This window comes from Octopus sinensis, linkage group LG25, assembly GCF_006345805.1.
Source record: "Octopus sinensis linkage group LG25, ASM634580v1, whole genome shotgun sequence".
In the NCBI taxonomy this organism is placed as follows: Eukaryota; Metazoa; Mollusca; class Cephalopoda; order Octopoda; family Octopodidae; genus Octopus; species Octopus sinensis.
This window is the reverse complement of record NC_043021.1, coordinates 25,425,439-25,448,795: the sequence shown is the minus strand read 5'-3', so window position 1 is coordinate 25,448,795 and position 23,357 is coordinate 25,425,439. Positions and strand designations below refer to the sequence as shown.

Here is a 23,357-nt window from a genome sequence, read left to right as displayed (position 1 = left end):
TTTATAGATCTAAATATATTGTTCAAAAAAATGTTTCTCGTTTTAAACTGTAATATCCTGTAGATATTAAAAAAGACAGAGGATACCGCTATGGTAAACTAAAAGTGGTGGCTCTGTATGCGTGTCACCTTGTTGACCAACAACAACAATATTTCAACGCTTCGCTCGTCGCAAAAAGGTAAAAATGGGAAAAGTCTTCTTCTTGCCACGAATAACTCGGCATTTATTTCCTTTTCTCTTTTCATATTTAATCATTTACGAGATACAACACAAATGTTTATTGTTATCGGTCGATTTTCTATGGAAGCTCAGCAAAACAACTTTTTTTCCTCGCACTTCTCGCTTTTATTCGACCAAAACTTTACCAAAAACAACTTTTTAGACGCCAAAAACATTTTAAAAGAGAAAAATCTTGGGAAAAAAAAACAAAAAACATTAATTTATCCAAAAACCAACTTTTTCATAAAACACTGAATTAGCTCCATTTTAAAAGCGATATCTCAATATTTAATCATTTATTCTTCTAGATTTAATCAGAGTTTCCAGTTGAGGCGTTTCCACTTTATTTCATTTCTTTTACGGTTTTAAATTCAAATTTTCTCTTTTGGCTGCGCTTCTTCGTTTCTATGCCTTTAAATCCAAATTGCCCCTATTATATAAGCCTTATAAATGTTATGTATTCATGTCTTTCTCGTTGAGTTACAAAGGGATTGCGACTTCGTTTTGGATTTGTTATTTTCATTAATTCTTTTAAACGAATGAATATCTTAATGTAAAACCGATTAATTCCTTATTTCAATGTATTTCTTGTTCCATGTCCAGATTTCGCTGTGGGTCGACTGAACTTCTTGCCCGTAATAAACTTGCCGGCACAAATTTGTAGATGTGGCGAAAGTAAAGACCACGTATACCCGGTGTTTAGGGTTGGCATTTTAGTTAAGCTTTTCAGGGTGGTGTACGTGTTCTTTACCACCGACCAAGTATAATATATATATAGAAGATATACCTACATAAGTGTCCCCCTCCCCCGGGATGCTTATCTATTGGACCCTAGTAAAAGACCAACATGATCTTAGGACCGTGGTAGCGAGGATACCCGTCTTCATATATTTTAGGTGTACATATGGTGTTTATTAAACATAAAGCCGGAAATCGCCTCCGTGTTCAGCCTATGTTCGGTTGGATCTATGATCAAAACCGTTCCAATTGTGACCATCTTGTCTTATACGTGTATAGATAGATAAAGAAACTACATTGTCGGATTTGTTCTTTATTTAAGAGGATCGGGGAAATTATTTGAGGGGACATTTGCGATTTTTTTTTATATTTCTTTCAAATCCACTTTGCTGCACTCGCCCTTGTTCGAAAATATTTATTTGCTGAGATCCGAATTCTTTTATATCAACTAACACATCACCCTCGCAAATTTGATGGCTTATGATTTTTCAAATTTATATTGTTATTATAGGATAAAATCTATAGATTTAAAATATTTGTTTTGCCGCGTGATCGGTTTTATAAATTCCTTATATTCTGGTTGGTATCATGGCCATGTGGCTCATTAGTGAACACACGAGGAACTAGATCACAGGGTCAGTTATTCATTATATACGATAGTTATTGACATTTATTTATTTATCATTGTCGATTTTGATAGTAATGTATATCGTTAATCTATAGGCCTTGAGGCTACCCAAGAGATGATTATTAATCTACAGTATTTAGGTAAACGCGGAGCATCGGGCCTATCTACAGTTTGGTGCCCCACTTTGACTTTGTTTCTTCACAATTTTCTGAATAGTACATATTTTTTAATGACATTTTTCAGAAATATATTTTCGCGGATTTAAATGACATTTATGCTGGTAAAATTTAGACAAAAAAGGCTTTTTCGAAGAAGTTTCAAATCGGTTTTTTTTTCCTTGTCCAGATTTCGTTACCACTAACTTTGGTAATTTTAGCACTTTTCTCCTTCTTTTTTTTTTTTTGCTTTTCAGATCTATGTCTAAATCATCAATATTATGTAATGTACACTTTTGAAAACGTATCTTTGTAGAATGTCATTTAAAAAATGTGCGTTTTAAAGAGCGTTATGAGGAAGGAAAATCGCGAGGGGGGGAAAGCAATTATCCAAAACTGAAAATCTCTGGCGAGTTTTTAAAGTTATCGACATTACCTTCCAAAGCGTATCTTTAAAATTTAATTTTAAAATATGTATTTGTCAGAAACTTATAGGGAAACAAATTCGAATGGGCACCAATCTGTAGTAGCAGCCGAATCTCCCTCAGATCCTTCGTTACCGTCTTAGAGAAATGACACATTGGATAGTGTGGCATCTTAGGTATTTTGTGGTTGGGTCGATTCCCGTTGGAAAAGCTTTTGATCATAGTAAGTCTGCTCGATCGAGGCTGATTTGGAGCTAATCAATAGAACATCGGGAGCGATGTGCTTCTGTCGGAGAACAAAATGCAATCACATAAATGGAAGGAATATTTCACTTAAGGAAAAACGAAAAACAGTAAAGTTTTTGTGAAAGGTTTGGTGGAAATTGGGATCTGTTCAGCTTGGCTCACAGATTTCTGAATTTTTTAAAAAACTAAACAGTTTGAAACTTTGTATACTGGTAGAATGTCTCCTGCAGAACACGGTTTACTTTTTGACAGACTTTCGTATTTTAGAAGTTATTTCGTGTTAAAGTTGTCGTATTTGAGTAACAATCAACGACGTGTATTCAGTTGAAGAGAGTTACTGCTGTTTGCGATTGTGATCGAAAGAAGAGCACCAACTTCTGGGTCATCTCTCCTAAATGTCACCATTCTGTTTTATTTTATTTTTTGTTTCCTGCCTGTGTTGCATATTGCATGCTTTTTCTTTTTTTTTGTTCTCGCGTCAGAGTCACCAGTAAACATTGAAGAATCAACACCAGGAAGGAAAAAATAAGATTCTTTACATATATTCATTTGTTTGTCCCATATCAGTGTTTTATCCACACACAAAGTGCACCAGTGTTTAAAAGACCTATAGAGCTACCAGTCCACAGCTAGCTTTTTGTTGTTGACGTATTGTTATTGTCATGATTTTATTTCATTATAATCAACAAACAAATTTCGTCAATATAAAAGTCTTTATTAGATTAAAAATAACATTATCAAAACACAAAGGTAAAACAAAACTAGTGGCTTAGACACCGGAAAATACAGTAATTGTAGTGGCAGTGACAAGTTTGCTCACTGGTTGCTAGTTGATAGGAAAAGAGTAAGGAATGCACGGTGTTGACTAGAAAGGATAAAGGTGGCATCATCTTCACTGGACATACGAATAGAACAGAGTGGTGATATTTAGTAGAGATGACCCAGAAGTTGTTCTTCCTTGATTACAATCACAAACAGCAGTAGCTTTCTTCAACCAAATACACGTCGTTGATTGGTTGAAATTACCCAAATACAACAACTGTAACACGAAATAACTTCTAAAATACGAAATTTTGTCAAAAATGTTCAAAGTAAACCATGTTCTGCATGAGACATTCCACCAGTATACAAAGTTTCAGACTGTTTAGTTAAAAAAAAATTTAATTAAAAAATCTGTGAGCCAAACTGAACAGATCCATGCATTGTATTTAGTTTTGATCTTTAAGTTCCACTTCCCATGATTCTGGTCAGTTTTGTCTTTCATCCTTCCAGGACCCCTGGTGGGTTGAGTAAGTTACAAATGTATAAATCCAAGAATAAGACACTCAGTCTTTATTTACGAGGAGACGGACGTCGATATTTTTGAACTGAGTCGCCGATTGTCTGTCTGTGTTGGGGAAATGAGGTGAAGAAATTTACTCAGTTCCACAGGGAGACTTGGAAACTTGAACAGAGTTCTTAAGGGAGCCATGACAAAAATAAGGTTAAGAGTAACCGGAGAGTTAAAATGTTATCTATGTGACTACACAGTTCTGGGTTTGATCCCAATGTGCAACACTTTAAACATCTACCATTATCCTGTATCAAACAAAAGAATTTAGTGGGCGGGGGGGGGGCTATCTCTTTCACACGTGTGTGTGTGTCCTCTAAGGATATAAACATTGCTGAAACTTCGTCCCTCTCGAGCACAGGTGTCAAACTCAAGGCTTGCAGGCCACATCTGGCCCGCGACAGAATTTTAGACAAATATTTTTTAATGGCCTGGCAATGTGATGAAGGAATATAATCTAAGAAGGCACTACAAGACTAATCAAGACAAATTGCAGAACAGGGTGCCGAGAGCACCATTCGAGCGTGATCGTTACCAACGTCGCTTCACTGGCATGTGTAAAAAGATTTGAGCGAGGTCATTGCCAGTATCGCCTGACTGGCCCCCGTGCTGGTGGCACGTAAAACACACCCACTACACTCTCGGAGTGGTTGGCGTTAGGAAGGGCATCCAGCTGTAGAAACTCTGCCAGATCAAGATTGGAGCCTGATGCATCCATCAGGCTTGCCAGCCCTCATTCAAATCATTCAACCCATGCTAGCATGGAAAGCGGACGTTAAACGATTATGATGATGATGATGAAGGCAGAAGAATTGAAGAGGAACCTAACATCACAGCGGATGTTTTTGTGTGACGGCTTGTGTCCAGACGAAAAGGAGATGTTTGCAAATGTAAGCCTTAGCAGAAATACAATTGCTGATTGAGTTTGTGAGATGGTCACTGATTGAAAAGGACAAAGATTTTGTTGCATATTCTCTTGTTGTTGAAAGTAATGATTGGCTGACACTACACAGCTCACCATCTTCATCCATGGAGTGGACTCCAGTTTAAATGTTACAAAAGAAATATTGGACATGAAATCCATTCATGAGACAATGACAGGAAAAGACATTTTTGACAACATATGTCAAAGTATAACTGACGTGAATCTGGCTTGGAGCAAACTTGTTGGACTTATAATGGCGATGTGCAGCAAAAAAAGTGGACGAGGAGGAAGGATGTGGTTAACGATGCAGGAGGACTATACTGGTGAGTTGATAGCATATCCCTGCATCATACACCAAGGATTGCTGTGTGGTAAAGTCCTAAACATGGAACATGTAATGAGCACTGTCACACAAACCATCAACTTTATTAGGGCCAAAGGTTTTAATCCGCACCAATTTCAGTGTTTATTTGCCGAAAATAGATTCAGAGTTTGGTGACAAGCCTTATCATACAGAGGTGTGGTGGCTAAGTTGGGGGAAAATTCTCAGAGTTTTCCTGCTTTGAAATACAGAAAAATAATTTTGAGCTGTGTTTACAACCCATTAACTATTGACATGCAAACTGCACCTGTACATTTGTCACTCATGCACACTGACATTGCACATCCAGCAGAGCATTGCAGCTGTGCTCCTCTCTAGTCTTCGTATATTCTCTGTTTTCAGGCCCCACATCTCACTACCATGTAGCATTGCTGTCCATACATGTGCATCATACAATCTTCCTTTCACTCAGAGAGAGAGAGACCTTTGGTTGCCAACAGAGGTCAAAGCTCTCTGAACTTTCTCCATCTTATTCTTATTCCACTGCACCTCTTGTGTATCCATAGCTTGCACTGGGTACACCAAATGGAATTTCTGCCGACGCCCTTCCTACATATCGAGCAGGGCCATTTACCTGATGGGTGAAGGGTCCTGTCTGATTTCTGTTTAGCAGGACCTTGGTTTTCGCTAAGTTTACTTTAAGACTCTTTCATTGCAGCTTCCTTTTCCACATCTAGAATTTCTTTTCTAATTCTATTACAGATTCTGCTGTGATCATCAGCATATAGTTGTTCCCGTGGAGCTCCAGTCTTAAATTTCTCTGTTATAGCCTGGAGGATAATGATGAATAGGAGGGGGCTGAGGACTGAGCTTTGGTGAATGCCTACATATATGCTATATTCATCACTGTACTCATGGCTGTTAACTCTATCTTACTAATAGAACCTCCATACATTTCCTGTTCTACTTTCAGAAGCCATTCGTCTATCCCTAGCTTCCTCAGTGACCACCATATCACAGACCAAGGCACTCTGTTGAAGGCTTTCTCTAGATGAACAAATGCCAAGTACAACAGCTTGTTCTTTGCTAAATACTTTTCTTGCAGTTGTCTGACTATGAAAATAATATCCGTGATGCTTCTTTCTGTGGAAAAAGCCATCTAGTCTAATTCTCATCCTAATTAATTGGGCCATAACTTTCTCTGTAACTTTCATCTCCTGGTCCAGCAATTTGATGCCCCTATAATTCTAGCCAAGGCATCTCCCTTGCCCTTGTGGCAGCTGATTATGATGCTGCTGCATCAGTCACTAGGGATTCTCCCTGAATAATCTGAGTGACTATCCAACTCTACCAGATATCTTAATCATCTCAGCAGTGACACCTGATGGACAAGGGGCCTTCCCTGTTTTCATATCTTTGTCTCATCTATCATGCTGCTATCTACTAGGATAGCTGGTCCCTCTGTTGGGTTCACATGCACAAGACTCTCTTTCTCCCATTCATTTTCTACATTTAAGTCTTTCATAGTATCTCTTCCAGGTTTCTTTCTTTTCAGGATCGCTAAGAGCAACCGTACCATTATCTGTCCGTACACACTTCTCTCTTTCACACCATCTTGATTCCTCGAGTCTCTGATCTTCATGCTGTAAGACATTGGCAAACCTCTTCCTTTTGGCTGCTGCCCTTGTTAGATATACCTGACACCTAGCTTCTCTTTTAGCTATCTCATATGATATGGTTCTTTGCTTCGCCAACCCTTCCACTTTTTCCAAGCCCATCTCTTCTCTTTTATAGTCCTATTGACCTCACTGTCCCACCACCATGTCACCCTTGGTCTGGAGAAAACTTTGCTCCAACCACAGATATGCTTAGTTGCCCCCCATTTGATTGTCCCACAAGAACTTCCAGTTGTCCTCTATGTCATATGTCTCCATCCTTACCTCCTTCTCATCAAAAGCTTCATCAAGGACATCTCTAAATCTCTGCCTTTTCGAAGGATCCTTGAGCTTCCATAACCTCCTTTTCTATATTGGTTTGTGTCTCGGCCTCCTTCTACCCTTAAGTCCAAAGTCGCTAACCCCTAACCTATGCTGAGTTGTACATTCTTCACATGGGAGAGACTTTACATTCACGAGCATACGCCTGTCCTGATGAGGATGTAGTTTATCTGGCTAGTGTGCCCACCAGACTGAGAAAGGATTAGGTGGCTGGCAGGTTTCCTGAAGTTGAGTGTTGCAAACCATTAAATCACTTGCATCACAGAACTCCAGCATATTTGTTCCCTCCTCATTTCTAGAACAAAATCTGTAGCCTTCATGCATGCCATGAAAACCATGTTTTCCAACATGGTCATTGAAGTTCCCTGCCTCGATGAGAACATCATTGTCTTCTGTCATTGAGGTATCGATCGATCGGTCTATCTATCTGTGTGTGTTTGTGCATAAATATATGCCCATAGTTCTCCAATGAACATGTTCATGTGTGAGCAGAATAAACAAACAAGCACAACCATCAATATGTGGGTGCGTGTGTTTGAACCTCCTTTGAAGAAGTGAAAGGGAAAATTGAGATTCAACTCAGACAAAGGTTTGGTTGAACAAATTAACCCCATTCGCTGATTTCTAAAGTCTGGTAACTTCTGTTGGTCTCTTTGCCCAAAGCCATTGGATTTTGCGGCTGTAAAGAAACTCTCCTCGGTTATCAAGGAGTGGGGACAAACAACAACCCCACTCGTATATGTAGATGCTGTGGGCTTCCTCAGTTTCCTCTGGCATTGGTTGGCCTGGGGTTATAGTGGAAAATACTTACCTAAGATGCCACATGATGGGACTGAACCCGGAACCATGTGGTTGGAAAGCAAACTTCTTAACCACACAGCCATGATTGTGCCTAACTTTTATGTTTTTCTCTCAATGTTTTGTTATTTTGTTTACCTTTAGTTTTTTTTTTCTTTCTTTTTAGAATCAAAAACGAAATTACTAAAAAGAGACCAAAAAGTCAGGCTGTGATCTGAATATTGATGACACGATGGAAGTGAGTGCAGAAAAAGAAGCCAATAACGATGCCATTGGTAGTGTTGGAAGTTCAGTGGGAAATAGCCATGACGGTTCTTTAACGACTGAAACTGGTGTGGAACGTATCAAAAATGGTAACGAATTGGTAGCATGTGAAGAAAAATTAGCAGACAATGAAGACTCCACGGTTGCAGAATGTACAATATCCCCTGATGTTCCAATGACAGATGAAGAGTCAAAACCTACAGAAAGTCCCAAATGTGACCAACATGTAAATTCTAAGAAGACTTCTGTGATTCAGGATGAATATTCCTACATCAAAAGAGATGAGTTCACTTCTGAGATTTTCAAGATAGAAATACAAAACTTACCAAGGTTTGGTTTCTCTGTGAGTCAGGTTTTCCTTTATCTTCTCCTTTCTATTTTGCTTCAATCATTAGACCGTGGCCATGATGGAGCACCGCCCTGAAGAGTTTTTGGGGTTTTTCATTTTTAAGCCTGGTACTTATTTTATCAGTTTCTATTGGTGAACTGCTAAGTTATGGCGACGTAAACACACCAACACCAGTTGTCAAGTGGTGGTGGTCGTGGTTAGGGCACAGAGACATACATACATCCACATATATATATATGATGAACTTTTAGTTTCCATGTACCAAATACACTCACAAGGCTTAGGTCAGCCTGAGGTTAAAGAAGACACTTGCCTAAGGTGCCACTTTGTGGGACTGAACCTAGAACCATGTGGTTGGGAAGCAAGCTTCTTACCACACAGTCACATTTGCACCTGTTAATTTTTTCTCTCCTTTTCTCGTAATTAACCCTTTTAATACCAACTTGCCTAAGACTACCTCTGCTGGTTTTAATGATGCAAGCTTCTTGTTTCAAAGTGATTTAAATTAATTGTGTTAATTTGTTGCAAACACTGTCTTAATAATGACAAATATATTTTCTTAAGTTTGTCGTTATTTTCAGAATTAATTGAAAGCAGAAGCAAAGTAGTTCAAGAGAAATATGGTAACAACAAAAGAGTTAAAGCACTGTTGTTGTTGTGTTTGAGTGCTGAAAGGGGTCTCATGTGGGGCTGGGAAGTCTGGTGGCTTTTAAGGAAGACACACTCTTGCTGAGCCCTAAGGGACGGGATTTCATAGAATAAATGTAAAATGCCTTTTTTATTTGCTAAGAGGAGCTTGCTTTTCTGGCGTCTCTGTGTGGTCTTGGGTTCAATTCTACTGCATGGCACCTCAGGCAAATGTCTCCTACTATATAGCCTTGGGCTCACCAATGCCTTGTGAATAAATTTGATCGGCAGAAACTGTGTGGAAGCCCACTGTGTGTATGTCTGTTCCTCCACCACCCGTCCACGTCTTGACAACCAGTATTGGTTTGTTTGTATCCCCATAACAAGTACCAGACTGTAATGAGGGTCAATTTGTTTGATTAAAGTCTTTGAAGGTAAAGCCCCAGCATGGCCACAGTCCAATGAGTTGAAACAAATAAAAGATATAAATCTGTATTTTCTCTTTCTTGCTAAGATTTTTGCTGGTCTTAATTAAGATGTGCAACTGCTTTGTATGCAATCAGTCACCACTGTCATCATCATCGTCGTCATCACCATCAATGTAACCATTTTCCCCTTGCATGGATCAGGCATGTTTCCATAACAATGTATCTCTTGCCATCTTTTTATGAGTCTATATTTGTGTGGTCTAAAATCTAGTCGTTACTGGCAATAATAATTTGATCTCGTTAGTCCAATCCATTTTCTTTACCTTACCGTTTCTCTCTACTGTTTGCAAACTGCTTTTTGAGTCTACAAGCAATTATCTCTGCACCTAATTACTTGTCCTTATTTGGTGTTCCTAGACTACATACTTCTTTGATGAGGTTTTTTTTTTAGGTTACTTGCAATTATCTCTGCTTAATTATGTGCAGGCAAGGATAGGGATAAGGTGGCTGTGTGGTTAAGAAGCTTGTTTCCCAGCTGCATGGTTTTAGGTTCAATGCCACCATGTGGCATCTGAGACAAGTCTCTCCTATTATAGCCTTGTGAATGGAATTGGTACATGGGGAATGAAGGAATCCCATGTACTACATGCATACATATATAATGCTGATGGTATGAGAAAAGCACCCGGTACACTCTGTAAAATGGTTGACATTAGGAAGGGCATCCAGCTGCAGAAATCTTGCCAAAGCAGACACTCAACCATGATGCAGTTCTTGGATCCATCAAATCCGGTCACACCATTCAATCTTTGCCAGCATGGAATATGGGCTTTGGATGATGGTGATGGTGATGGCTAGATAGATAGATAGATATATACATACACACATACAGTATATATACAAGTAGAAAGGCAGTGAAGAATGTATTTATAGGAAGAGGTGCATACAAGTCCTATCTTTACAGCTGTTTTGGATAATCGATGACTGGTTGATATAACCATGTATATTATGCAAGGAAGTCTAATATTAAGTTAGTATTGTAGGTATATATATATATATATATATATATACATAAACAAAGGCAACATGTCAACGAATACAAATTTTGGTAGATTGACATAGCAAAGTCACAATATCTTCATCAGAGGAGCCAGGCACATGTGTGTGTGTGTGTGTGTCCTTGCTTTGATTAAATAATAAACGTAAATGAGTTTCACAAGAGCAATGTTATTTATTTCTCCTCTTCCTTGGAAACATATCCAGACATGAAGAGCATCTGGTCATGGAAAATCTACCTCAGCAAATTCCACCTGATCCTATACAAGCTGGGAAAAGTGGGTTTCTTTAAAACAGTGATTGTGATAGTGGTGGTGGTGGTGTGTGAGTGTAAAGTCCGTTAAACAATGAACATTTTCAATTTCTATTTATCTGTATTGTTTATTTTTTTCTGTTTTCTTTTTTTTTTTTTTTCTCCCCAGGAACTGAAAAGGAAGCTGGTCAACCTTGACCTGAACCCAATCAAAGTGAAAGGTTTCCCACACAAAGGTTTTGCTTTCGTCACGTTCAGGTAAAGATGTTTTCTCTCTTGTTTTTCATCTCCTTTCATTTCTCGTTTGCATCTTAATTTATGTCCTGTTACCTTACCTCAACCCCCACCTCTCTCGTCATGGTGTGTGTGTGTGTGTTTATGTTAAGTTTTTGTGTTTTCCTTGTTTCAGTCATTACACTGGCCATACTGGAGCACAGTCTTGAAGAGTTTAATCCAACAAATCAACCTTATTTTTTTTAAGGCTGATAGTTTTTCTAACAATCTCTTTTGCCAAACTGCTACATTAGGGGATGTAAACAAACCAGCACCAGTTGTCAAAGTTTGATAAAAGGATTTTTTTTCGTTATTAAGCTGGTGTTTGGAACAAGTTAACATGAAATTTTTAATGAAAAATTGTAATATGGATCACTTTAAAGCAGGTGGGTGGGTTAGTACCAGAAGCGTTAACAGAAATAACGATTGTGTCATCGTCTTTATCTTGTAAACATCCATCTTCTCTGCTGCAATGGGTTGAACCATTTAACAGTTTCCAAACGGCCGAAGCACTGCATTGACTTCCAGTGCTTGCTTTGGTATGATTTCTATGGTTTGATGCTGTTCCTTATGCCAACCATTTTACAGAAAGGGCTGGTTGTTTTTTTTATGGCATCAGTATTAGTAGGGTCACCATGTAAGAGACTAAAATCCCTTTCAGTTTAGTGGGGCTTGAGGAAGGTAGTTTTATGCAAGGAGATGAGAAGTGAAAGGATGAAGGAAGCGGCCAGTACAGTTGATGTAATTGTTAGAAGTAGTTAATAGTCAAAGTGTATGAATAAGTAAAGTATGAACTAAAATTCATGGAACCGTATTGGCCGTAATAGTTTTCTCTCTCTTCGTGGAATGGGTAAAACTGTGGGAGTAATGATGTGACTTGGTATGAGAAGAGGAAAGGGTGTGTTGGATGTGCTCTAGTAGGTGTTTAGTGTTGATTTATGTCTAAGATTGACAAGTAATGAACTGCAAAAGGGGCCTGGCAAAAACAGGTTGACAAGAAAGACAAATGGGCTGATATAAAAAGAAAAAAAATGTCTTGTGAATTGCCAGTGCTAAGGTAAAACAAGGAAGTTTATTGGGAAGGGTACCTTTAAGAAGGTGAGGGTTCAGAAATAAGAATGACACAAGGTTAAAATGGACGATTCCATTTATGAATATGCTGCAGTTCATACTTTTGTTCTTTTTTTTTTCTCTATTTATAGGGATGAAGAAGCACGTGAGAAAGCTTTGAACATTTTGAATCGATTCCAATGGAAAGGACATGATGTCACTGCTAAGGTTGGTTCACTTGTTTTGAGAAGTAGAGACATTTGGCCATTGAAAATCAAATGTTTGGTTTTGTGGTGACAGAATTAAGTGCTAGGTGGCAAGCTGGCAGAATCGTTAGCACGCTGGGCGAAATGCTTAGCGGTATTTTGTCTGTCGTTACATTCTGAGTTCAAATTCTGCCGATGTTGACTTTGCCTTTCATCTTTTCGGGGTCGATAAATTAAGTACCAGTGATGCACTGGGGTCCATGTAATCGACTTAATCCGTTTGTCCATCCTTGTTTGTCTCCTCTATGTTTAGCCCCTTGTGGGCAATAAGGAAATAAGAATTAAGTGCTTGTGACAAACCATTCATCTTTTGTCTGGGTATCCACTTCAATCATCCTCATTCTCCGTTAAATAAAGCAGGCCTAGCAAATTCAATAGAGGAAGTTTACTTATACGCTTGATGTCTCTTGTAATGCACTGTCGTTAGCCTTGTTAGGGTCTCTTTATCAGACTTCTTGTTTCTTGGTGTCTAAAGTAAATTATGAATTGCCTTCTCTCATCATTGTTTTAACTTCGGCTTTTCCATGTTTTCTCTTGATCTTTGGAAGTTAAAATTTTACACTCCTCCTTTCATCACGGTTAAGTAGATGTGTTTGTTTGTATTATACATGTATGTCATCATCATCATCATTACTTTTGATCCACTTTCCATGCTGGCATGGGTTGTGGGTTGAACAGAATCCAATGGGTTAGAGGGGGACCCCCCACCCCCCTGTATCTTGTTGGGGTATCCTGACATATCTCTCATCAACCGGCACAAAACCAACTCCATCAATACCCGCTTCTGGTTGGTGGTGGGGTGTTTGTCTTGCAAGTTACTTGATGACACTTTTGTTCTGGTGCCACGTAAAAGGCACCCAGTGCACAATGTAAAGTGGTTGGTTTTAGGAAGGGCATCCAGCCATAGAAATCATGCCAAAGCAGACAGCACTGTCTTCTGACTTGCCTGATCTTGCCAAACCATGCAACCCTTGCCAGCATGGAAGGAAGCCGTTAATTGAAGATTGATGGTAAAACTCTGCCAAATCAAGATTGGAGCCTGGTGCAGCCATCTGGTTCGCCAGCCCTCAGTCAAAATCGTCCAACCCATGCCAGCATGGAAAGCGGACGTTAAACGATGATGATGATGATGATACTGGATGGTTTTTCTTTTTTGCCTTCATGACACCACCTTGTTCAGTGACATCACCTTGTTACTCTCTCGACTAAACAACTCTGCTCTACTGAGAGGAACAATAGGAGATAGGGGGTGTGCTATGTATATAGAAAATAGAAATATTTCATCTTTAAAGCATTATCTATTACCATTTTTTTTTCCCTTTTTCAGAAATCCCATCCAACTGCTGATCCTTTGGTTTTAAAGCGAAAATCTTTTGGTAAGTTCTAATGTTTCCCAATTTAGTTGCTTCAATTTTTCATTATTATCATCAAAGTATGATTCTTCTTGTTACTTGGTTAGGAATTGAACTTGTGTGCTGTGCTTTGCTCGTATGCCATTGCTCTTGCTTGCATCAAGTTATTGCATGATTTAGTGGTAAAGGCTTATTCGTTCAGAAATATAAGAGAGAACTTTTTAAGGGACGTTAACTCTTTACCATTGAAACCGGCCATAAATGCCCCAAATATTGTACAGGTCAGATCTGGCCTCTTACACCGACCCTACAATGTCATTCAAAGAATACACAATCACATCATTGACTGATTTGAGGCAATGTAAATAAATAAGAGTAATCTGAGTGCTAATGGGTTAAATGAAATTAAAGGAAACTTTTATTTTGTTTGTTGTTGTATTTGTGAATTGTTTGTTCATATTTTCATTGCTTCCCTTGGATGACTATAAAGGATGATTATGGTGTATTGCAATTCCTGATGATGATGGTTGGCGTTAGGAAGGGCATCCAGCTGTAGAAACTCTGCCAGATCAGACTGGAGCCGCAAGTCCTCAGTCAAACCGTCCAACCCATACCAGCATGGAAAGCGGACGTTAAACGATGATGATAATGATTATTATTATTATTATTATTATTATTAAGGCATGCCAGACAAAGTGCTGAGCAGCTTTTCTCCTGGCTTTACATTCCTGGGTCAATAAGTACCAGTCGAGCACTGGGGGTTAATGTAATCAACTAGCCCCTCTCCTCATAATTTCAGGCCTTGTGCCTAGAGTAGAAAGGATCATCATTGTCATCATCATCAAGGCTTTCAGTTGACAGAATCCTTGGCCCTTCTGGAAGAATGCTTAGCAACATTTCTTTTGGCTCTTTTCTTTCTGAGTCGAAATCTTCCCAAAGTCACCTTTGTCTTTCATCCTTTCAAGATGCCACACAATGGGATTGAACTTAGGAACACATGGTTCTGAAGCAAACTTCTTCACCACACAGCAAAGTCTTTTAAAAAGATTAGAATTAACTGCTATGAAAGTGTTTCTCTTCCGTTCAATTTGATTCAACTTATCCCTGTTGGTTTTACAGGATTAACCAATGATGAGCCTAGTGCTAAGAAGTTTAAGGAATCTGAAGACTTGGTGGATGCTAATGATGAACTGACCCCCGATGAAAGGTAAGTTACAAATATCACCTGAAAATGCAATTCTAAGTCCTTCTACCCACAAATTATTACATTACCAAGTTTTCACACATACATATATATATATATGTATATATGAAAATGCAAGCATGGTCGTGTGGTTAAATCTGCCTCCCAAGCACTTGATATGACATTCGGTCTTCTATTATAGCTCCAGGCCAACCAATGCTTTGTGAGTGGATTCGGTAGATGGAAAATGAAAGAAGCTTCTTGTCTGAGTGGGTGTGTTTGTGTCTCGTTGCTTTGACATTGCATGATAGTAGTAAATGGGTGTCATTTGTTGCCAGTCTTCCTTGAAAAGATGTCCAACACTGAGGAAAGTAGTCCCTTGCTTGGTTAGGGTTAGGGTTAGGGCATCCAGCCAAAGAAAATCTATTTTAATGCATTCCATCTGACTCGTGCAAAGTAAGGAAAAGTAGATATTAAAATGATGATGATGATGGTTGTGGTAGTTTATGAAAGTGTAAATTTGGCTCTATTTTGAGGGTGTATACCCTGATGTATCCTCCTCCTCTTCTTCCAACTGGGGTAGCTGTGTATCTCCCCTACAGCAATACAACCTGTTCTTGTCCTCTTATTCTCTAACCACTCATCACCTGGTGTGAAGCCTCCTCCTTCAAAACTCCCTCCCTTCAGTTATGGGATCTTGTCTTGGTAACCTCACTCATACTAGTACCACATAGTGAGAACCTGGTCCACTCAGTGAAATGGTTGGTGTTAAAAGGGGGCATGACTCGTTGCATAGAAATTCAACTTGCAGGGTTACTCCATGAAACCAATCTGTAGGGCACATTGTTTTTATTATCATTTCAGAGTCAGAAAAGCTGTGATGCCACTGTATGACTTAACATATGAGGAACAACTAAAGGTAAAGAATGTTTTCTGAATGCCCTCAATCACCCAAACCCTATAAAAAAAAGTGCAGTTTATTCTAACTGCTGTCTTTTCTAAATACATGACCAACACAACTGCAGCCCCTAACCACAGTAGTTCTTACTCTACAACCAGCTTCAAATTCTAGTTATAAATCCAAACTTTCAACAGAGATTCAGTATCGCCAGTGAAACCTACTTAATTAATGTAATGACAGGATTTCCTTTAATGATTTCCCCCTCTGGGCTCAGTCATGTCAGTAGGGTTAAGAGAATAGAACACACTGAGATTGAACTTGGAACCAACTGGTTCTGTGCAGAGTGGAATTCGTTACCACACAGCCATGTCTGCACCTACCTCTGTGTATTTAAAATGGGGGAGTGTATTGGGTTTCTAAATGATGATGGGATTACTATTAGATAAGGTACATTTAAATAATGATTAGATCATCGTTTAGAAAAAAACAAATGAAAAACATAAATCTTTGTATAGGAATGTCTATCTTTGAGAATGAAGTGTCGCTACAAGAGAGGCCAAACAAAAGTGGTCTTAGCTCAGGTATACTCGAGCAGAAAACAGTTGGTTACCTTTGTTTTGTTTTGTTTATTGAAGCAGGACTCTCTCTGTTTCTGTTACGTGATTGTTTAACCCTTTTGATACAAGGGCACCTGACCCTGCTCTTGGTTCTATGGCACAAACTTGGTGTTTTCAAGAGATCTCAATTGAAATCTTTCAGCTGAATAATAATAATAAAGTTACTTAAATTCTTCATCATTTTCAAAATTAACTGAAACAGAATGCCATGAATTTCAACAGAAATATGGTAACAAGAGGGTTGAGTCTCTCTCATTTGAACCAAGCTATACAGAAATGTCAATGTTTTACTGTTTTGCCTCAATCGCATGGAGGTTATGGTCTTCCTGCTGTGACTGAATTTCTGTAATTCTTGGCTCACATTAAAATTCTTTGAAGAAGTTTTAATTGGTTGACTGAACAATTCCTGTTGTGTTGGACACTGGTTTATGTCAAAAAATAAAAAAGTCAACCCAGCCCTTTCTGCACATGATATTATAAAGGGGAAGGGAACAGTGTTTGTGCTTTTATTAAAGGCAAAGATGTGGAGTCATTCTGTCTTGAGCTGTAGGCCTTGTCAGACTCATTACTATCTCTGTCGTATAAAAGTGACCAAAATCAATTTAGTCCTGTTGAATGGGACGCTGGTGTGTGACAGGGTGGCTCATTTATAGCTGAGTGGACTGGACCAACACACAAAAAAGTGTTTTGCTCAAGAACACTCCACAGTGCCCTGTGTAGGAACTGAAACCATGATCTAATGATTGCAAATGCAACGCCCTGACCACAAAACCACTTGCTTTCACTCAGAAACATTGTTTTATGATGGTTTCTATAATTTTTCCAGTTGTCTTTTTTTTTTTGTTTTTTTCTTTGATTGCAGCGAAAGTTTGATGATATAAAAAACGTTATGAAACGATGGACCAAGGAACTCTTACAAAACTGCCCAGATCTCAAGACATGGATCTACGAACAAAAGTAAATATCTTTTTAGTAATTTTTTGTGTTTTCATTTTGTCATTTCATCAGGTGCTGGCTTGGCTGTGTGGATCAGAAATTCCCTTTGCAACCACATGGTTTCAAGTTCAATCCCACTTCATGGCACTTTGGCAAGTGTTTCATACTATGGCTCCTAAGCCAACCAGTGCCTTGTGTTGCAGACAGAAACTGAAAGAAACCATGTGTGTATGTGTGAGAGAGAGACCCTGTCTTGACATTGCGTAAACAAGTGTCACTCTCATACGAGTGGTGTGATTCATTCCCAGTCTTTCATGAAAACATTTCTAGCCATGGGGCAAATATCACCTTGCTTGGAAACATCAGAAGAATGCTGATGATGATGATAATCTCTGCTGAAATATACTACCAGTGTGTGTGTGTGTATTTACATGTATATGTCTTTTTAACGTCCACTTTTCCATGCTTGCATGGATCATACAGAATTTGTTAATGCAGAGTTTCTTCAGCCAGATGCCCCCCCACCTGCCACTAGCTCTCGCTTCTGCTGGCCAAATATGTTTTCACAGAAGACTCGAAACGAGACTACCACTTGTACAACAGTGACTCACATTAACAACAATCACATGATGTCAGATCAAAGACGGACACGGACGGACACATATGAATTTGTGCATGTGTGTACATACACACACACACACACACATATATATATATAGTCCATCTAATGTTTTATTTTCCTTGCCGGTGTGGTTTGACGGTATGACAGGAGCTGGTAGACCAGAGGACTAGCCAAGCTCTCCTGTCTCCTTTGACTGGTTGCCCTTCCTAACACGAACCACTCTACTGAGGGGCCTGGGCGTTTTTTTTTACATGGCATAACTTCTCAAGTAAGTTGGGGTGTAGTATTGAGTACGGTGGCTTTGTACTCAATACGATGAGAAGTTGGGGTATGAATAGGGGGACAAAAAGGGTTTCCTGCATTAGAGGAGAGACCCGTTTTACCCCAGATAGAAAAACAGGGGAAGAGTGAGTGAGAGAATAGAGGGTGGAGAAGATATGTTGGAGCATACTCTCAAGTTACTGTGATGGGGGTGAGTATAATTGAAGGGGTAGACAGGGTTTGCCTGGGTAAGTGGGTAGATAAGAGTTTAGGAGAACAAGGGAGGAATGTTGGGGAGAGATTCGTTAGGGATTTACTACAATTAATAGTTTCATAGTAATTTAACTATTGTCTTTTAGGACAATGGCATCTTTCAGTAATTAACATAAGTAATTTCATCCAATTACTGGCTTCCCAGTTTCATCTTCTGAATCATTTATTTGATTTCTTTCTTATTTTACAGACGACTCTATTCAGATAGTATTTGTGAGATTCTTGCCATTCAGCCTTCCGTAAGTAATTTCTTTCTCTTCACGATCAGGCTCCTAAAGAGGCTGGCATTGGTCTGTGTCAGCAACACTTATATTATACAGTAAAATCAATAAAAAAAAAAGAATCTAGTGAACTTGCTGTGAGGAGTGGACAATGCAACATTTTGGACTCGGTCCTTCTTCGGGGGAAAAATTGAAAAGAGAGAAATGACTGAAGGACAGCAGACTTTTACAAAACAGAGAAACTGGCTGCAATTGAGTTCAGGATGTAAAACTCTGCTGTGTCTTATGAATTTCTTTCCTCTTAATTTTTCAACAAAGAAGGACCGTGTCCAAAATGTTGGATTGTCCACTCTTCCTGTTGTGTTCATCATCATCATCACCGTTTAACGTCCGCTTTCCATGCTAGCGTGGGTTGGACTCTAACCATATATACATATGCAATTCTGTAATGTATCTGCTAGTTTCCATCAGTTTGTCTAAGTGAAATGTTCAGTACTTTGTATATCTAAATGCATGTATGAGTGTGGGTAACAACCCAAATGTCCGATTCCAAAAGATACGTATACACACACACATACAAGGGGTACCCCCCAAAAAACCGGAATTTTGCTATATTATTCTATTAAATTAGTTTTACATGTTTACAGCCTCCCCTGGCACCTGTGTCAGTGGCATGTAAAAAGCATCAACCGATCATGGTTGTTGCCAGCCTCGCCTGGCACATAAAAAGCACCCACTACGCTCACGGAGTGGTTGGCGTTAGGAAGGGTATCCAGCTGTAGAAACACTGCCAGATCAGATTGGAGCCTGGTGCAGCCTCCTGGCTTCCCAGACCCCAGTCGAACTGTCCAACCCATGCTAGCATGGAAAGCGGACGTTAAATGATGATGATGATGATGATCGCCTTCAAAGTATTCTCCATTTTGAAGCAATGCATCGGTCCAGACCTGTTTTGCCACTGTTTGATGTAGTGCTGGAACTCTTGCAAAGTGATGCCTCTGTTGTTCTTTTCTTCGTCTCTTCCACATCTGCAAATTCCCTAGCATCAGCTTTTGTCAGTAAAGATGACCTTCGATTTCCAACTGTTCTTTCAGTTCATGACAAGCATTCAGTCGTGACTGCTTTTGATCTTCCATGAGCAAGCAAGGCACAAATTTTGCTGCAACTTTTTTCATTCACAATTCCTTGGTCAGAATTCGCTGGGAGGGGCTCCAGGACACCCCAGTCACATCAACAGGGGAAAAGCACTGCAAAGCAAAGATGCACCACGTAGCACTACATTCGATGATACCAGTTGGCAAACTGATGCCTGAGGGTCACACCAAGTGACTTCTAGTGGCAAAAGCCTGAACTACAAAAGGCTTGCTCTCTCAGAGAACGTTTCCAGTTACTCTTGGGTAGCCCCTTGTATATATTTATCAACATAATTCTATTCTTCACTATCCATTTCTCTCCCAATCTGCCATTACCTTCTCTTGTGAATTCCCAGGCATTTCTTGCTTTCACTTGTATTTTTTTCAATCCACAGCCATTACTAACTGGTTATCGTAATAAGTCAGAGTTTACAATTGGTACAAACCACGAAGGATCTGGTAAGTTCTATTTTGGGGTTGTTTTTTTTCTTTTCAACTTTCTTAACATTTTGTTTCTAAAAATAGCTTTTATTTCCTCAACGTGTGATGGGATGGTTCTGTAAATTCTTAAAGGGTTTAACAGTGGATTTTGAGTCCTGATCAGTTCATTTCATTTCCCCAGCATCACCTTATGCTCTTGATAGACCTATTGCTTTTTAAAGTGGAATATTTGATGTTAATGTTTGGTGTACTTGCTGCTGAGCCTGTCAACTCATCTCTAAGGGACAAACAGATCAGGTGGGTGGACCCTGCAGTTGTTTGTAACAATCATGACTTGTGGACGACAGTCTGTTACAGGTGTATGTGGTAATTTCACTGAGATCTTGTTTTCCAAGGAATACCCAATGGTGAAACTGAATCCAAGAAATATTGCATTCATAGACCATTCTACCATGTATTGGTCTATTTTCCCATGAAGTGGTGGTCTGTTGGAATGGTAGACTTATGGTGAGAGAACCAGAGTCCCAAAGTCTAATTCAGCAATCAGAATAAGAGGTAGACGTTGATTGTCTACAGGAAATTTAGCTTCAGATACCAGAAGAAACATCATGCTGCTACCTTGTTCTTCATACGATAGCCACAGCCTCCGTCTATACCAAATTAGGTGCCATGCTGTTGACCAAAATGTGTGCCTGATAGGAAGTCTTTTCGCTCCTTTGTCAGTCTTGATTAGGGTCCATATGCAGAGATCCCTATTGTTGTCATATTGCCAATAATTGGGTTTCAGCTTGAGTTGTTCTATCACATAACTCAATTATGCATTTCTCTGCAAACAATTTGCTCCACAAACTCACAAATAACAAATGACAAAGAAACAGTAAAAAACAGACAAGGGTTGCTCCTAAGCCCATCAGAGTTACGTCCCTTAGATTGATCCCTTTTAGGCAATGTCCTGCATGTCAGCATTCAAGTGACTGATGTCCACTCAAACATGTCTGAGATCCTTTAGAGCCAGATGTGCTTGTTTCAGGCCTCCAGTAACAAAGAGCTCAAGCTATGTCTGGTAATTGTTAATTTACCTCCCCATAACTGGAAATGTTCTTTAGCAGGAAACCATTCAGTAACATAAATTGGCTGTTATGAGACTAAATTTATTATATTAATATTATATAAATAATAAACCCATTCTGTTGCCTAATGTATAAGTGCCAGTTTTTTCTAGAATTCTGAAAATGTATTGGATTGGCATAGGTGCAAGAGTGGCTGTGTGGTAAGAAGCTTGCTTCCCAACCACATGGTTCCAGGTTCGGACCCACTGCATGGCACCTTGGGCAAGTATCTTCTACTATAGCCGCAGGCCAACCAAAGCTTTGTGAGTGGATTTGGTAGATGGATACTGAAAGAAGCCCATCGTGTGTGTGTGTTTGTGTTTGTTCCCCCAACATCGTTTGACAACAGATGCTGGTGTGTTTATGTCCCCATAACTTAGCAGTTCAGCAAAAAAGCCCAACAGAATAAGTACTGGGCTTACAAAGTATAACGCTTGGAGTCAATTTACTTGACTAAAGGTGGTGCTCCAGCATGGCTGCAGTCACATGACTGAAACGAGTAAAAGAATAAGAAAATGTGTGTGTGTGTGTATTTCTGTACACACACACACACACACACACACACACACACACACACAGGGGAGTTAACATTGTATGTTGTTGTAATATATATTATTGTTTTGTTTCAGAGAAAATAGTTGGATTCCGGCTTGGTAGTTACCGAGATGGTTCTAGTGCAGTTGGAGAACCATCTCTTTGTGCTATCCTACCTGAGGCCATGAAAAAAGTTGCTAAAGTAAGCTGCCTCCTTTCTCTCTCTCTGTCACTTACTCTTTCTTTCTCTCTCTCTCTCACTCACTCACTCTTTCTCTCTCTCTCTCTCTCTCTCTCTCTCTCTCACTCACTCACTCTTTCTCTTTCTCTTTCTCATTATTATTTATAATTTGTTACTTTTCTTTCTCTTCATCCTCTTACACTCATTTTAGGTTTGCCATAATTTTGATTCTGGTTTAGTTTCTTCAATTTTCTCTTGAAAACATACCTTTCATGTTATTACCTGTGCAATAGGCTTGTATATGTTTCTCTGTAAATTAATGCATATTTTGATAGCATCTCCTTTCATTGAATTGAATTATTTGTTTAAATATTGTTTTTTTTTTTTTATTTCTTCCTAAGGTTTTCCAAGAATATGTGCGTCAAAGTAAATATTCTGTTTATGATGCCCAAACTCACGAAGGATATTGGAGGCAGTTGACTGTGAGGACGAGCAGCAGAGGGGATGTGATGGCTATTATTGAGTTTCATTCTGTTGAGCTTTCCGACGTGAGTTCCTTAAACTTGTTAAGTGCAGAAGCTTTTGGAATTGAGTGTTGAAGAGTCTGTGGCTGTTTTATGAGACTGATTACAAGATTGGAGGCTCAGTGGTTTAGAATCTGTCCAACCCATGCTAGCATGGCAAAGGGGATGTTAAAAGGATGGATATGTTGCTGCTGATTGGACAGACTTATTGCTGGAAGGAAGCCAAAAAAATTCTTTGGAACAAGCCTTAATAAGGCCTTGAACTTTCTTCATATCTTGCCCTGTTTTGCTTTGAGCTTTCAACTTCTTGATGGAGTTGTGGCACTGCTGTTACCATATATGATGTGTCTTGAACAGCTGTAGGCTTGGTGGCGCCATCTTCCTCTGGGCCTGGCAACAGACAGTCTCTTCCAGAAGAGAGAAAGACTGTCAAAAAGTTAGAAAGGGAAAGATTGACTCCAGTACATGACTGGTATTGTGTTTTGTTAACCTTGGAAGAATCAGACAAGGCTGACATATCAGATTGTCAAGAGCCAGAATGATTATGGCAAAGCAATCTCTCCCCTGCTCTGTCGGATCCACCATCAGATGCGATGCTCGTGTTTGTTGTGTCTGGAGTTTCATTGGATAGAAATGGGTCGAATGGGATCTGTTGTGTGGAATCTTATTTATTGACCCTGAAATGATGTGAGGTGGAGTGGATCATGGTGGGATTTGAAC

General features: G+C 39.3%; 1 protein-coding gene across 3 annotated transcripts in view; it reads left to right on the top strand.

Annotated features, from left to right (window-relative positions):
* The first annotated feature begins 35 nt into the window (after window positions 1-35).
* Window positions 36-23,357, top strand: part of LOC115224230 (tRNA (uracil-5-)-methyltransferase homolog A) — a 36,942-nt gene continuing 13,620 nt past the window's right edge. For 2 of the 3 annotated variants that reach the window (XM_036513238.1, XM_029795014.2), the window contains exons 1-12: window positions 36-178; window positions 7,950-8,390; window positions 10,930-11,018; window positions 12,236-12,311; window positions 13,677-13,725; window positions 14,821-14,908; window positions 15,749-15,803; window positions 17,265-17,359; window positions 18,685-18,733; window positions 20,244-20,307; window positions 22,028-22,134; window positions 22,515-22,661. In XM_036513238.1, coding sequence (XP_036369131.1) covers window positions 8,016-8,390; window positions 10,930-11,018; window positions 12,236-12,311; window positions 13,677-13,725; window positions 14,821-14,908; window positions 15,749-15,803; window positions 17,265-17,359; window positions 18,685-18,733; window positions 20,244-20,307; window positions 22,028-22,134; window positions 22,515-22,661 — 1,194 coding nt within the window. In that variant the 5' untranslated portion in view covers window positions 36-178; window positions 7,950-8,015. The remainder of the gene's footprint in view (window positions 179-7,949; window positions 8,391-10,929; window positions 11,019-12,235; window positions 12,312-13,676; window positions 13,726-14,820; window positions 14,909-15,748; window positions 15,804-17,264; window positions 17,360-18,684; window positions 18,734-20,243; window positions 20,308-22,027; window positions 22,135-22,514; window positions 22,662-23,357) is intronic. The other variant, XM_036513239.1, reaches the window with a different exon arrangement.